Source organism: Lepisma saccharinum, chromosome 15 (genome assembly GCF_977018435.1).
Source record: "Lepisma saccharinum chromosome 15, izLepSacc3.1, whole genome shotgun sequence".
NCBI lineage: Eukaryota > Metazoa > Arthropoda > Insecta > Zygentoma > Lepismatidae > Lepisma > Lepisma saccharinum.
In genome coordinates this window covers 53,874,171-53,889,924 of record NC_139243.1, presented here as the reverse complement: position 1 = coordinate 53,889,924, position 15,754 = coordinate 53,874,171, and the positions used below count along the sequence as shown (strand labels likewise).

Here is a 15,754-nt window from a genome sequence, read left to right as displayed (position 1 = left end):
TTACACTAGAAAAGAGAGGTATTAAAATATTCCCAAAGTTGGCTCCTATCTTTTCCTGGCAAATTTTTGGTTCATTATAACAATTTTCATAGTTCAATACCCATTGTATTCCTCGGCAAATTGTCCATGACTATTTTCATTAATTTTTCTCTTGCTTCCTACGTGTTTTTAAGCGATAGATTTTTATGTATTCTGGTGCAGAAGTTGTCAACAGCTTGTCTTGAGTTTTCTCTTAATTCTTGAAGCTCTTATTGGGTCAAATAAAGTGCACGAACATGGCGATGGACATTTTGCACGATAATAAACATGGATCCCACTGTACGTTTGAGGCAACGTTCTAACAGATCACGGAATTTGCCCTTTGTGATTTGTTATAAAACTTTTGCATTTCTAAATTTGATTCCAACCAAGGAAAGAAAGTTACCTTGTTTCGCAGCTCTAATATTACTTTAGCGTCCTTATTTACTTGCAATTCACTTAAAGTGCTAATCACAGTACCGGTATATATACTAGATATTTTATGCAAACATTGTGATTTAATGAGAGGAATCAGATATATAATCTTCTTATCGAAGTAAACATGTTGGAATTATTAATGTAAAGAAAAGGAAAAGTTACTTCTAATAGTTGAGGCAAAACACTAAGAAAAAGCACAAAATTTTAAAGCAAAAAATTCTAAAACTTCATATTTAATGATATTTTCTTAAATTCTAGAAAAAGTGTGTGCAACTTGATTTATATTTTCCGTTTTCAGTTTAATAGAAGTAATCATGGCGAATTTAACTGTGCTGCCATCTATATTTCCTAATATGTAACTATCCTTAGAGCGACGGATTGGAAATAAAATTTCGACCCGACATTTTTCTTATTTTTACTTTTCAAATTGGAGGGGAGAGAGTGGGGGTTGGTTAGTGAAATAATAAAAGCGAATTTTGTGAATACTTTCTTGTCTGTAACGTTAATTCATTTTTAAAAATAAAAACATGTAGGCCTATGCTTTCCCTTCGTCAAATCTGCGGAGAATTGACGACTTATTTCCCTTAAAGAGTAGGATTTCTGTTGGTCTTAAAGGTCAATTTAGGGTGCAGGCCTATCGAAAAATACACACAGGTTTGCACTGAGTTGTAGTCCCAAACTGGCAAAATAAATAACACTAGCCAGCGGTAATTTCATTGCATCGTTCATATACATTTTTCTAACATAAATAGTATTTTGCATCCTGAATACCAAATGAGGGTTAGTTTTCACATCACATCACATTTTTTTAAATTCTGTAATACAATTTTGATAGACATATGTTGCTATGCTTATGACACCATTGATACAAGTGTTTAACCGACATCGACAGTTTCCTCAGTGATTTCAAACCTAATTTCCGATTACAAACAAATAGGGATTGTGGAAGTATTTTGAATGCTGATCACGTAAATGACATTCATGTTATCCCATTACGTTAGAATTTTCCCAAATCCAAAATCCAAATTCTCACATTCGCCATTACATTTATCACAGAGCGCGAAAAAACTAGGGAAATTTTGGTTGTTTCAAAACCAATAAGTGATTCTGGAAGTAAATTATTTTGACTGCTGATCACGGAAATGACATCAATTTTCCGCCAGGTCAGGATTTTCCTCCACGTCACCTTCAAACATTGACTTTGAACATTTTGTGAACAAAATGTGTATGAGGAATTTCGTAATTAAAACTTACGTAACCAAACCTCACAAATTTTCACGCCAATGTGTCATGTGGAAGGTGTATTAAATGTTTACAATTCTGTAATCATTGATAGTTCAAAAACTGGAGGATTTGTAATCTATAAAATCAATATTTTACTATTATATGAACAGAGCCATCTATTGGAGAAATAATGTAACGACACATTTTATTGTGAAATTAAGTCAGTTAATAAGACAGAACAAGATTGTGTTCATATATCTTGCCATAGTCTCTTTGCATTTTGCAAACAAATCTGACGTGGAGAAAAACTGACTTCATTTTTGAATTTGAATGAGAAAAAAGCTTGCTAGAAGTAGACGAAAGGTAGACTCTTTTTTTTTTTTTGAAAATTTCCATAAGGTAAATGCCTGGTAATGGTAAATTGAATAAAAACAAAGTGTATAATTTACACTGTAAATCTTGTTTAACTGCTTTCGCATTAATAAACATGTAGCTTTATCAAAAATGGGTGAACTCTCCAAAGGTAAAGAAATCTGTGGAAAAGATGCACCACCGTATTTGAAAACTTTGCATGGTAGCAGTGGCGCTAGTGTCGCTAGTTCAAGTCATGGGGAAGCCTGTAGTTCGCTTATTATCCGAGGTTTCAAAAGTCTTTATGCTACTAATGTTGATAATGGTAGTTTGCGACGAGAGAATAAGAAGAATTCATCTGAAGTAGATTTTCAAACTGACAGCTAGAAATTCTGAACTTACAACCTAGATAGTAAGGATTCAAGCACAGTTGTCTGTGATTCAAGCAAATCTAACGATTATGAGGAATTCGACATAATAAAATGCACTCTGACTTCGTGTTAGATACAATGAGGCCAACAACAGGGAAACTTAATTAGCTGCCAAATTCGTGTGGACAAGAAAAATTTGGCAGTTCCAAGCCGATATATGTACTAATATCTATTACATAACTTTAACGTAAATATATGACAAGTGAGTTGGAAGACAATTTTATGTGAATTATATTAGGAAACAGTTTCTTTGTTGAAAAACTGAATCAGAGATTTGTTCGTACACATAAAAAGTTAACCTTTGAAGCAAATATAAATTTTGCATCTTCGCTTGAATATATAATTATATCTTAGTTTGAAAACTCTATTAGCCTGCAACCTCGCAAAGTAACACAACGAAAAAGCGCAAATGGTCTGTGCACTCTTCTAATATTCAAGAACCACACTGTCCTGATCACGTTCAAGCAAAATTTGAACATTTGAATCTTGTTTCTCACTTTTCAATAAGAGAGAAAAAATATGTGAATAACGTATTTTAAACCCTTATCTGTCTTTAATTTTCGCATATTAGTCCCATTTCTTAAAATTTACTGCCAGATGTTATTTTTTTTTTTTACATAATTTGTCTAGTTGCATAATGAATACATTAGGTGTCTTGAAAACTATTAAGATATAAGATTTTAGAGGATTCAGAAAAATACCTTTCTGCTATAAAAAACCTACTGTTGTAAGTTGTCATTAGTAAACTATATATATTTTTATCATATATATTTAAAAGTAATAACAAACACTGACGAGTTGTGTTTGTTAAGATATATTAATTTTTATGATACTCTTGGATTGATTTAATTTAGCCCGGATTGCAGTCTTCTCGTCTCGACCAGATAGTGTAAATTTGTTTCCTTTGTAACAAGCATGGTAGTTTGTATACATCTGGTTTATAATTACTTAGGTACTGAACAAGAAGTGGTTACTTCTCGTTTGAATCTTGTAATTCTCAATACAGTGAGAAACTATTAGCAAATATCATCTGGCTTACACGTTAGGGCAGTCAGTCTGGTATGGAACTGGCTACTTGGGAAGTAAAACCTCAAATGTAATACGTATCATGCTTTAATCTAATTCTCATTATATGTCAATTTCCTAATAAAAAGTTCAATATCATATTCTTCAATAGTGTCATCTATGTTAAGAGGAAGTAATGTTGTTAATACCCACAGAGTTTTAATATTCAGATATTGTGTAATAAATATTCGTGTCATAGTTGCTCCAATGTTTCAATATTTGTACATCGTATAATTGATTGGAATATACATCTTCTTGTTGATATATCTATGGTTGTGAATGTAGCAATTGGTCAAGTTGAAATACACCATATTAAATTAACAAGCTTAATGAAGATCCTGTTGGACATACTGGGACAAAACTTTAATTTCCCTGATTTCCATTTATATTCTGCTTGAATACTGACTTCGCTATTAATTACAAGAGACATTTTCTTCTGTGCCGTCAATAATTGTTCAATGATGTCGAAATATATATGAACTGTCCATAGGCGGCACCAGGGTGCAAAGCGCGAAGGTAGATATATTTATCCTTTTACACAGTAACTTATATTGATATTATTGTTATTTCTTGTTTTCGTTAAGACTGTACTTATATACTTGCATTACTGACTTTGCATATGTTCTTTTCTCATTTGCATAATGTTCATATTTATCAAATACATGTTAATATTGTTTAATCAAAATATGGATAACGAAGGGTGGTAATAAAATCATAATATAAGCAAGTTAGTAAGTAAAATCTATGGTACGAAAATTACAAATTACTTCTTTAAAATCGAGTGTTTTATGAATAGTAATTTAAAGAACAATGTTTTTATTACACGGAGGCTAACGGACTGGATTGCACTTTGAATATGTAACACAATAAAATATTTCGTAATTATCATTTGTTACCTTAGTTTTAAAAGTCGTTCGAAGACAAGAATGGTAATCAGGGGTAATTTTAAGGAAGGTTTGTATTTACAACATTGGTTTTCCCGAGTTCTTTACTACATTCATTTGAAAAAAAATATCTTCTCAAAATTAGAGGGGGGGCTGTATTCCCTGCAGCGCCCTCCCTGCATACGCCAGTGTGCAAAAGCACCCCTTGACACCCGCCTGGCGCCGCCTATAGAAATAGCTCAAATTATCGCAATATTGAAGTAGATCCAGTTCGCACACAAACATTATGAACATTTCATGCAAACTGGAAATACAATCGAGTATTAACAAATCAACCAAACAAAAATGTACACAAACCTAATGGAAGCAACTTCGGTTCTTCATCTGAGATGATTTGACATTAACAGATGGCATAATGATTGGTAGAAGACAAAAATAACCAATCACTGATGAACAAAGCTGCAGACTTCAAGTTAAATGTCTGTGCCAGTTGACGATTGGTCATTTCAGAGCTATGTTCTGTTGACTCACCACATCGTGGATTTACAAACCTGTTCAATTTTGGCAACCCTTATTCTCGTCTAAGGCTACATACCTGTCGTTTCCTTATTTGTGTTTCGAGCACATTCCTTACTTTCACTGCGCAGTCTTAGCAATTGTAGGTGCAAGTTACATCAAGGGAGCGAAGATTCATTAGAGATTAATGATCAGTTCTATCAATTTACTGACAGACCTACCATCAAACCAAGGCAAAATACGGTCCTGTATAGTTCCCTGAATTTAAGATGTTCCACGATGAACATTCTTCTAAATCATCGGCAAATTATCTCTAGAGATTAAAGTAGTTCTGTAACATTAGTCATGTGTATTTTGTTTAGATCTGTTACCACTGAAAGTTTAGTAGCCATCTGAATGAAAAAAAAAGTTGGGCATTATCTGCGAAGACTGATGTGCTAAAGTTCAGCGTTTCGGACACCAGCTTGTATTAGTTTGTGTACTCAAGCTGAGAATTTCTCATAAGATTTCTCACACCTGTAATCGTCTTGTGATCCAAAGTACTGCCTTTTATTATGTGTTATTAATCTGGATTCACATTCTTAACACCTTAATGCTGCTATGTTGATTGCTAACAGCAAAGTGAGGCATAACTGACTTTGGCTGTGACAGTTTCTTGCCACGAATTAAAAAAAAACATGGCACCCATGTGAAGCAATGAGGAAAAAAAGGATCATAACAAACGGAGATCAGCGAGAGACAGACGATGAAGTGCCTGGACCCATTTCATTCTGGTAATGGCCATCGCAGGAGGTAGAGGCTGTCGGTTGTACCAACGGATGCACGTCCTGAAAAGGAAGAACAGATGGTGATCAGCTTAGCTCACAGATTACCTGGGGCAAGAAGTATGGGGAATGCGGGTTGGAACCAAATCGGGCGCGTTTGTGGATCGTTTGTTAGTTTCCCTAGAATGAATGACTCTCCTATCAGACATTATTGAGGAACCCACACTCTGTCCCGAGAACAAATGGAGCTAGCGAACAAAAACAAGTCTCTGCGTAAGTAGTGACTCGAGATTTCTCGACCAATGTACACGTGAGAGGCGAGTAAGAGCATGGAGGGAAAACTGCTACAGCTACTACCCTTTTGCAGCAGTGTGCCCTGCTTTGCTCCGCCCACTCGCTCTTTCCCCTTGTCTACCGTTATGCGCGACCTTGCTCCACAGATTCCCGAGACAGAGTGTACATCTGTGAGTGTAAGTAACTCGACGATTGGTACACTTCGCAACATCTTATTTGACCGCCCTGAAAAATTTCAAAGTCCGGAATTCGTAAATTTGGCAGCATAGCGCTTCAGAGCCAACTAAGAGTAGCCAACTTTGCAACATTTCTTCTTCCCGAATGAAAACGCTCGGGATTTTTTTTTTCATTCTTTCACATTCCATAAAGTAAAGATACCCTAAAGCAGTAATAAAATATATGAGTAGACAAAAGAAAAGGTTAAGTAGAAATACGAATGTTGAAAATATTTCAAGATTCTTCGTTCTGAATTTGAAAATAGGAAAATGTATGTGCATTGTGAAACACTGAACAGGTTCTCATCCACCTGGAAAGAATTGCGGTCACATTAGAATGCAAGAAGGCAAATTTATGATGATTTTATGCGAAATGTTTAGTAATGATACCTTGCACAACACCAAACGATTCTGCAAAGTGTGTCTTTTCCTTGGTTCTTGGCGAAAAATGGTTCGAAACTCCGGCACAATGTTGCTTCAACTGAGATTAACGTGTTTTACTGAGCTTTCTTTTAGCAATCACCTGGAGTAGTTGGTTCGATGACAGCACTTTCGTTTTTTCACTGTTTATGTCAAGATCGAAACATCGTAGGTTCAAATCCCACCCTTTCCTTATTATTTTTCCTTTTTATTTACCGAGTACGAAGTGTTCTAATAACGCAATATAATATTATATGATATTACTGTAAATATTTATGCATGCTCAGTGGCGGCGATTGGGTTTCAAAACTGATGGGGCAAGGTGGGGAGAGGGGGGAGGGCAAGTTAAGTTTATTTCCCTTGGTAGATAATGTTTAGCATAGTGCTGGGTCATCTGCCCCTCCACACTCCATAATCGTCGCCACTGTGCATGCCTCAAGTAATACTTCTACTAATGTTTTTAATCTTTTAATGATTGGCAGGATTTTAGGAAATACTTTTCCTTTCATTCAGCTGTTATAAGTTAACACATATTAACAACTTACATGTCAACTTTCTGCATCTGGAAATGCATTCTGGTCCAAAGCCGTTTACTTCCCGAAAAAGATTTTGCAAAGAAGTAGGTTTGAACCCATGACCTTCCATTCCATAAGCAAACGATACCCCTGCACCACACGGTTCACGTTATTTTATGCACTCGGTTCGGATCCTACTTTAAACTGTAGGTCCAGTCCCGATTAGCCTTAATATGCATAAAGCTGACTTAAAACACCAAATCAACCAATTCATCTCCTTTCAGAGTGGGCCTTCTAAGATACTGTAGTCGGCCGGCATCCGAAAATACAGTTCTGCTTCGCGTATACCAGAGTGTAATTGCATTTAATATTGTGACTAATTTTACTTTAAAACTACAGATTAAAGCGATAATAGTGTCCAGAAATAGAACCTCAAAGTAGATCTTTACACAAAGTATTTTAATCCATTGCCAGACATTTCAGTTAACAATAATGTTATGCTTTTCCATTGACCGTATTTTCGATTCATGGTGAATTTGCTAAAAGGACCATGTCAAGAAATCTAATATGTAAGTTTTACTAGTAAATGCATTTAAAATGCACGAAACAACAGGGGAGGAGAAAAATAAACCTCAAAAATAAGTAAAAATGCAACAAAAACTGTTAAAAATACTGACAAATAAACTAAAAGCCAAAAAAGGCCGAAAAATGCAAAAAAAAAAAAAAAATGTAAAATAGAAAGTGTTTTCCGGCTCTAACTGAAGGGAGACGGACATGATATCAGGTGTTTAGCATTGTTTTTAAGGGTCAGAAAAAAAGTTGATTTTTCATCAACTTCCGGACCCTAATTAGTAATTATGACCATTGAAAAAGTTGGAGGTAGCTTACTTAAAATGTTCTTGCTAAGGGATCTTCATAATAAAGAAAAACATCAAGTTCATATTTAGAAAATGATTTGGAATTTTCCACGACGAAAATATGTTTTTCATAGTTTGAAGTTCGTTAGTATTATCTCTCAAGGTTTCCATTGTTTTAATTTCACACATATTTTATATTTCATACGTTCCTCTCTCTTTTCATACAGTCTTTGGAAAAAAGCTGAAGTTTTTTGTCAAACGGGGTCTGGTTCAAATTACTCCCTTACGCTCTCCTGCTCCTACTTTAAACAAACAACAAAATACTTCGTAACTAAACGATTGCTTGTTCAAAACACGGAATTTTTACACAATTTACAAAATATGACAAAACACCAATCGACATGTTCATCATTTTTCCCTTTCAGCGTTTCTCGATTTTATCTGAATTCGTTTCCTCATGAAAATTGCTATGAGGAAATTATAGATATGACATTATGTGTGAATTGGTTTCTTAAAACTGGTAACAAATTTTGACATGAGCTACCTGGAGAAGAGGTAGCGTGCTTGATTCTTACGAGGGAGGTCGTAGGTTCGATTCTCCACCTAGGCAGGATTTTTTTTCAGGAGTATATCGTTGGGTGTAAAGTTTATCCACCGTACTAAGAAGTTAACATTGGTCTCTGTATTTCACGAGAGGAAAGGAAATAGTAATAGAAAGTTATTTCGATGATAGGAGGAAGTCACATGCCACGTGGAATGCGCAAAATCAAGTTACATAGATCTAAGTCTGTAATGGTGGTTTCGAATATTGCAACGTTAGTGCGGTAAGTTTGTTATATCTGATACTCGTACTTTCTGTTCAAAGAAGACAAACATTTTAGATACAAAGCAGTGAGAAATTAACGATCATTATGAGGTTTTGAATTTTTTGTTTGTCACTCACTATATAAATACTTATTAGTAGTTTCTTATCGAATCGGCCTTCGTCGCAATAACAATTTATTTATGTTAATTAGCGATTTACTATTAGTTTTAGACGCATGGTAAGATGGTGGTGAGGGGATTGACAACAGTCATTACGAAGGAACGGATATAAAATTACCAATCTTAGTTATTTGAACTCATTAAACGCTCTCCTTCGTTACAGTACTGCACTACATAACATAACTGTATATCTCTTTTTAGTATATCGAAATCAAATAATCAATATTTAGGTATCGGTGAAGAACAAACAATACATAACTTAAATAACATTACATTTTGCATCCTGAATACATATATGTGATTTGTAAATTAATCATGATGTGTGTGTTAACAAATATATGAACAATAACTAAAAAGAAAAGTTTTAACTTTAAATCCTGGAAATCTGCAACTTCTAAGGGGAAATATGCGCAGAAGGGACGTCCCTCAAGTGTGCATCGGATTCATTTCTTAAATATTGTAATATCAACGGTATCTGTTCAGGAAACAAAAAAAAAGAAAAAAAAAGAAAGAGGAGAGGATGGGATTTGAACCCGCAACCTTTCACGCTTGATGAAAAATTAGAATAGCAGCGCCTAACCAACTGCTCTACGTTGACTTCACGACTTAATACACTTAAAAACATGTTGACGTTTATGAAGACTCCCACCTTCCTGTGTTTCAAGCACATTTTCTCGACAAGTCGTGTAAAATATATGTTTTTGAGAACTGTTCGATATTATGCAAGGTATTGTAAATAAAATGTCGCATAAACTCCTCACAAATTTGCTTCTTTCTGCACAAACTTGATGGCAATTTCCTCCAGGTGGAGAAAAACTCTATTCAGTGTTTCAAACCCCCCAAATTTCAAGTCGAGCAAACAGAATCGTAAATATCCTTCAAGGTTCTTTTTCCAATTTATTATTTCTGTTTGATTGTGTATTATAATAGCGGTTTATAGTTTCTAAGTTCATGGAAAGTGTTAAATTGAAAACCTATCACCGCAGCGTTTTTCGTCTAGTGGAAGGACGTACTCAAAGTTGGCTACTCTCACCTGGAGCTGAAGTGCAATGTTGCTAAGTTTACGATTTCGGGACTTAGAATTCTTTCGGGGCGGTCAAATAAGATGTTGCGAAGTGTGCATACATCTGAACTATAATGCCACTTCAAAATCCATCAGAAATAAATGCAACGTTGCGAACCGAATCGACACGAGAAGCTGCACATGTCGCTTGGACTAGGCCGTCTTCTCAATACAGTTCATCATGTCGCCTCGGTCTGCAGTTCACGCATGCGCGGTGAACATGTTTTGCTTTAGAGACTGATTGATTGATCTGGTTTATTTTCATATGCATTTATGCTACTTTTGGCTAATGGCGAAGATGGTGAAATTCATGAAGGTATACACAAATAACACCCATGCACAAGCCTGGATTCGAACCCGGGACCTCTGGCGCCGTAGCTGGCTGGAGAGATTTCAGACTGAAGCAATAACCAACAAACGATACACATCGAATTCACATAGAAGCGACACAGGCCTCTTCAATCTGAAGTGAAACATTCCGTGCGAACAACAGACCGAAGCGACACGATGAACGGTTTTGAGAAAATGAACCAGTCAAGCGACGCGGAAGGAACATTTGCAGCTTATAGTGTCGCTTTGGTTCGAAAGGATGCATTTACTTCTGGGATTCTGTTACAAAGAGGCGCTTGTCACTTCCATCTGAAAGCTCATTTAGACTGAACGGACCGACCACGTGGCTTGTAGCTTGCCGTTTAGGTTTGAAATGTCCGTATCGTATATCGCTTTGGTCTGAATGATCTCTAACGAACTCCACCACTACTGAGCCAGATGCAGTACTGTTCAATCTGTGTGAGAGCTTCTTTTATTTTAGAAATACAAAAACTCAATATGCTGACCAAGGCAGAAATTTATTTTATTATAAAACATAAACTAAACGTAACGTTTCAACCTTCTAGCAAGGTCTTCTTCAGACTATGTACCAAGTACAAATGTAATAAGGTACAAGAACAGGACATTATATATACACAAAAATACTCCCCTCCAGACTATTAGAAAGTTGTTCTGGATCATTCTAGCAGGTGGCTTTCCCTTGTCAACTTTACTTTCACCTAAAAGTGAATGTGGTTGGACTCTTTATCTCATGCTCTATTTCCTTCATTCTTCTTCCTTCTTCCTTCTTCTCTCCTTTTTCAGATTGGAAGGGAGAAGAGAATACTAATGAGAAAATGGAAAGAGTCCAAGGAAATACAGAAGAAAGGTGAAGAAGATACAATGAACTGGAATGGAGGACCGATGATAAACAAAGAATGGAAGAAGGTGTTAGAAAGAGTGGAAAGGACAAGAGAGAAAGAGGAGAGAAGAAGGAAGAAGAATGAAGAAAAAAGAGCGTGAGATAAAGAGTCCAACCACATTCACTTTCAGGTGAAAGTAAAGTTGACAAGGGAAAGCCACCTGCTAGATTGTTCCAGAACAACTTTCTAATAGTCTGGAGGGGAGTAATGTTTTTGTATATATATCGTCCTGTTTTTGTACCTTGTTACATTTGTACTTGGTGCAGAGTCTGAAGAAGACCTTGCTAGAAGGTTGAAACGTTACGTTTAGTTTATGTTTTATAATAAAATAAATTTCTGCCTTGGTCAGCATATTGAGTTTTTCATATCATGGTAACAAGGGTTAATGGTGTTATAATTAGAAATACAGTAAAACCTCGTTAATCAGGATCCCGATAAGCAGAATGCAAGGTTTTAAATGTGACTATCGCGTATGTACGTACTGTATTGTATGTACAGTACAATTGCTTTACATTTAAATACGCCATAATAAACGTGTATTGTTGCTATAAACGTAGTTTTAATGCACTTTTTACTGTTCGTTAAGGTTACTTCAGTTAATCCGAACTTTCGTTAAACCGGTCAACCAATCCCCCCATTAGTCCGGATTAACGAGGTTTTACTGTATGCCCTTTTAAAAATGAAAACAGGTATTTTGATGGAAATGTTGAATCTAACCATCTCAGCATCCGGCATGCTGGCTTACCTCTTTAACCTCATTCAGGACTGGAAGAAGCTCGTCCGTGGACACTGGCGTCCTCGGAGAGGGAGAGGGCGAAGGCCCGCGGTCCACGGGGAGGCTGTTGGCGGCCGCCTTCATTGACTGCCGCAGCGTCTTCTGTTCCCGCTCTTTCTCGAAGCGGCGAAGGCTGTAGCTCCGAGCGGAGCCATTGCTGTGGATAGACGAGATGCTGGCACGACGGGAGCCTGTAAAAGGATGCAGCAGTTGGTGAACGGCGTCACGGAAGACATATCTGAGACACGGTTCAAAGACGCAATACACATCCAGAACCCAAAGATTGTTCGAACAAGTGTTCTCGGGTCAGTGTAATCATACGCAGTAGCTTTATAAAATCATTGCTATGTTGGTTTGCCACTAGATGGCTCTGGTTATGTAAGGGGCGTGGCTTCGAAGCACGAAAGTTTGGAGGAGATTAGCCCAGGGTATCGCACTTTGTTAGATTTCTCCTAAGTGCAAAAAAGGACGAGTTAATTCAGTATTTTCTTTGTTGTTTTTTATAGAGTAGTTAGTTGGTTAATTATTGTTAATGTGCAGCACTCATTCTTCTATTTTAAGTTAAGCCATATGCCAAAACCTATATACTATATAAAAATGCATGCATGTGTGTATATTTGTTCCGTCATAACTCTCGAACGCCTGGAGCAATTTCAACCAAACTTGGTACACAAATCACTTACAATCTGGAAAGAAATACTGTGGGGGTAAGACACCCCTAGGGGTGGGGGTGGGAAGGGGTGACACGTAAAAATAATCGAAACTGACCTATATTAGTGTGGAATCCATAGCTTCCGGGGTCGCTACGATGAATAGTGACACTCCCAATGCCGTTCAATATATTTATTCTTGCTCCTGGAGGTGAAACTAAAAATGATGTTGATGTTATAATCAAGTTTTGAGTTGAATTAATATTATAGTGAATTTGTAAAACATTTTACTTTATAATTTGTATACTGTACTTATACTTTTAAATACCTGTAAATAAAATTAGTTACATTTTACACTATAGTTAGAATTCATTATTTTCCTGTCTCATAGAAGATTGGGATAAATAAATAAATACCCGGGCTGCTAGTGGACTATAAAAAAATTGGTTTTAAATTGAAATAATGAGAAGATACTTTAGAATAAATAAAAGCATCTCGAAGTCGCTGGAATATTAAATGCACAAAACATATTCATTATGTAAAGATTTCATCTTGTCATTTGGTTTCTATAATTTTGTTTATGGAATAAGTCAGTTACTGATTGTCATTTGGGGTTTATATTCTTTATTAATGCTGTTTATGTTGTCTAAAACCCGTCAGCAAAATGTTAGTTATTATGTTTTTTTCACAAAACCTATAATTTTACGGCTTAAATCGTAAACCTTTTATTACTAGTCTTCCACTGCCTCATTTAAGTTGATTTCTCTGCTTGGTTATTAGACCGACTTGACTTGTATTACTCGTGTTCTCTATTAAAGAGGAATATTTCTAAAATTAAATAACATTAAAGGTTATATAATAAGAAGCTGGTCATACCAGCCAGGCCAGGTCAAATCGGCGTTAGCATCAAGGGCGCTCACAGGATTTTTTCTCGGGAAGGGACAGAGTCACAGAAACTTTTATTATTATTAATATTATTATTACTTCTATTATTGTGTTCTTGTTATTATTATTACGTTACTATTACTACTACTACTACTACTACTATTTATTTCTTTTAAAATTACATACGGTACAGATTGTTCCGTTCAAATCTCCCTAATTTCAATTAATTACTGTGAACGAAGTATGATGAATTGTGAAATAACTGTAACACCAAATGAAAGGCCATATCTTCAAGTTTTGTTTTCATGACTTGAAGTTGTCCGTTTGCTCACTACGCATCGCCACGGTCGCATAAATAAAAATGGCGACTGTTCAACAACGCGCGCAGGCACTGGTGTGGTATGCTGAGACAAAATCTGTGATTGCAACGCAACGAAATTTCAGACGAGCGTACGGAGGAGTTGCACCTGATGCTAAAACAATTTAGTAAGTTTTTAACAACCGGCAGTGTCCTAAAACAATCTGGTGGAGCTCGCCGTCGTGTGTCGGAGGAAAAGGTGGAAGAAATTCGAGCGGGGTTTCAGAGAAGCCCGAGTAAATCCATCCGCCAAGCATCGAGGCAATTCAATGTGTTTCCAACAACAATGCATCGAGTTCTGCACAAGTGGCTTCGGTTGTATCCGTATAAAATGCAGATTATGCAACAATTAAAGCCAGATGATAAGCCGCGTCGCAAAGAATTTGGTATGGAAATTATGCAGCGTATTGACACGTCTTGTTTTCAGACGAAGCAACGTTTCACGTGTTGGGGATTGTCAACCGGCATAACGTACGGATCTGGGGATCTGAAAACCCTCATGTGTACAGAAAACATGTCCGCGATAGCCCAAAATTGAATGTTTGGTGTGGTTTAATGAAGGACAGGATCATCGGTCCGTTCGTTTTTCAATGAAGATACAGTAACAGGCCCTGTGTACTTGGACATGTTGGAGCAGTTTGTGTACCCCAGGTAGTTGCTCTACAACCGGACATCATCTTCCAACAAGATGGGGCTCCCCCACACTGGAGTCTGGATGTTCGGAGGTCCCTCAATTCCACATTTCGTAACCGATGGATTGGACGCGCTGGACCGATACGGTGGCCGCCACGTTCACCTGACTTCACTCCGCAGGACTTCTTCCTCTGGGGTTACGTCAATGATCGTGTGTTTGCGATTCCAGTGAATAACATCCCAGAGTTACGAACCCGTATACGTGATACGATTGCAACAGTAACAGGGGACATGTTGGAGAGAACATGGCAAGAAGTTGAATACAGACTGGATATTGTTCGTGCTACCAATGGGCACATGTGGAGGTGTATTAGTGTGTGGAAAATAAAATTTATGAGTTTTTCTTCAATTCTCTGAAATTTCATTGCTCTACCATTCATACTTTCTTTTCTACGATTAATTGAAATTAGGGAGATTTGAACGGAACACCCGGTATATTTGTAATTTCCATATTATGTATATCTATACACAATTTGCATAACTGCATATTTAACATTAATTCGTGTAGGACAAATAGCTGTCTTTTATAGTTAGATAATCAGTATAAAATAGACTGTAAGCTTAAATAATAATAATTATTATTATTATAATTGCTGTAACTATAAGTCACAGAAAACAATACTTTTTGTTATAAAATATTTCTACAATTTCACAATTCGAATTACATTAACTCTTTCCAGAAATCCACGAGGGCCCGTGGTTAGCATCCAATGTTTCGAGCGCATACATTGATCTCATTAGGGAATAATGATGAGGGCAATTCATCATCACGCCGTTTTAACATGGCTGGTAACCCGGTAACACTTGTTAGAATCACATCACTAGGAAAGCAGCAATTCCTACTTCCAAAAACTGTAGAAAAAACAACAACTTTTGGAACATGCTTGCCAACTCGCTTACTTTCACAAATCCAATCGGCAACTCAAAAACTTGTATTGTCTCTGATCTTCACTTCAACACTTTGTTGCCCTAAGATTTACACTTAAGAAGGGCTGTAATGTTTTATTGAATACACAATGGGTCCATAGCTAATATTGTATGACATTGACCGACAAAGAAAGTAATGGTCAATGACAACCTTGGTTGTAAACTTACAGGATAAAAAGTGCTGTCTGGAGGACT

General features: G+C 36.5%; 1 protein-coding gene across 1 annotated transcript in view; it reads right to left on the bottom strand.

Annotated features, from left to right (window-relative positions):
* Positions 1-503: 503 nt before the first annotated feature.
* The window catches only part of LOC145999256 (uncharacterized), a 66,957-nt gene continuing 51,706 nt past the window's right edge, over positions 504-15,754 (bottom strand). Inside the window, exons 6-7 of the mRNA XM_083136192.1 lie at positions 12,017-12,237; positions 504-5,754 (exon numbers count right to left, since the gene is read on the bottom strand). Coding sequence (XP_082992318.1) covers positions 5,656-5,754; positions 12,017-12,237 — 320 coding nt within the window. The 3' untranslated portion in view covers positions 504-5,655. The remainder of the gene's footprint in view (positions 5,755-12,016; positions 12,238-15,754) is intronic.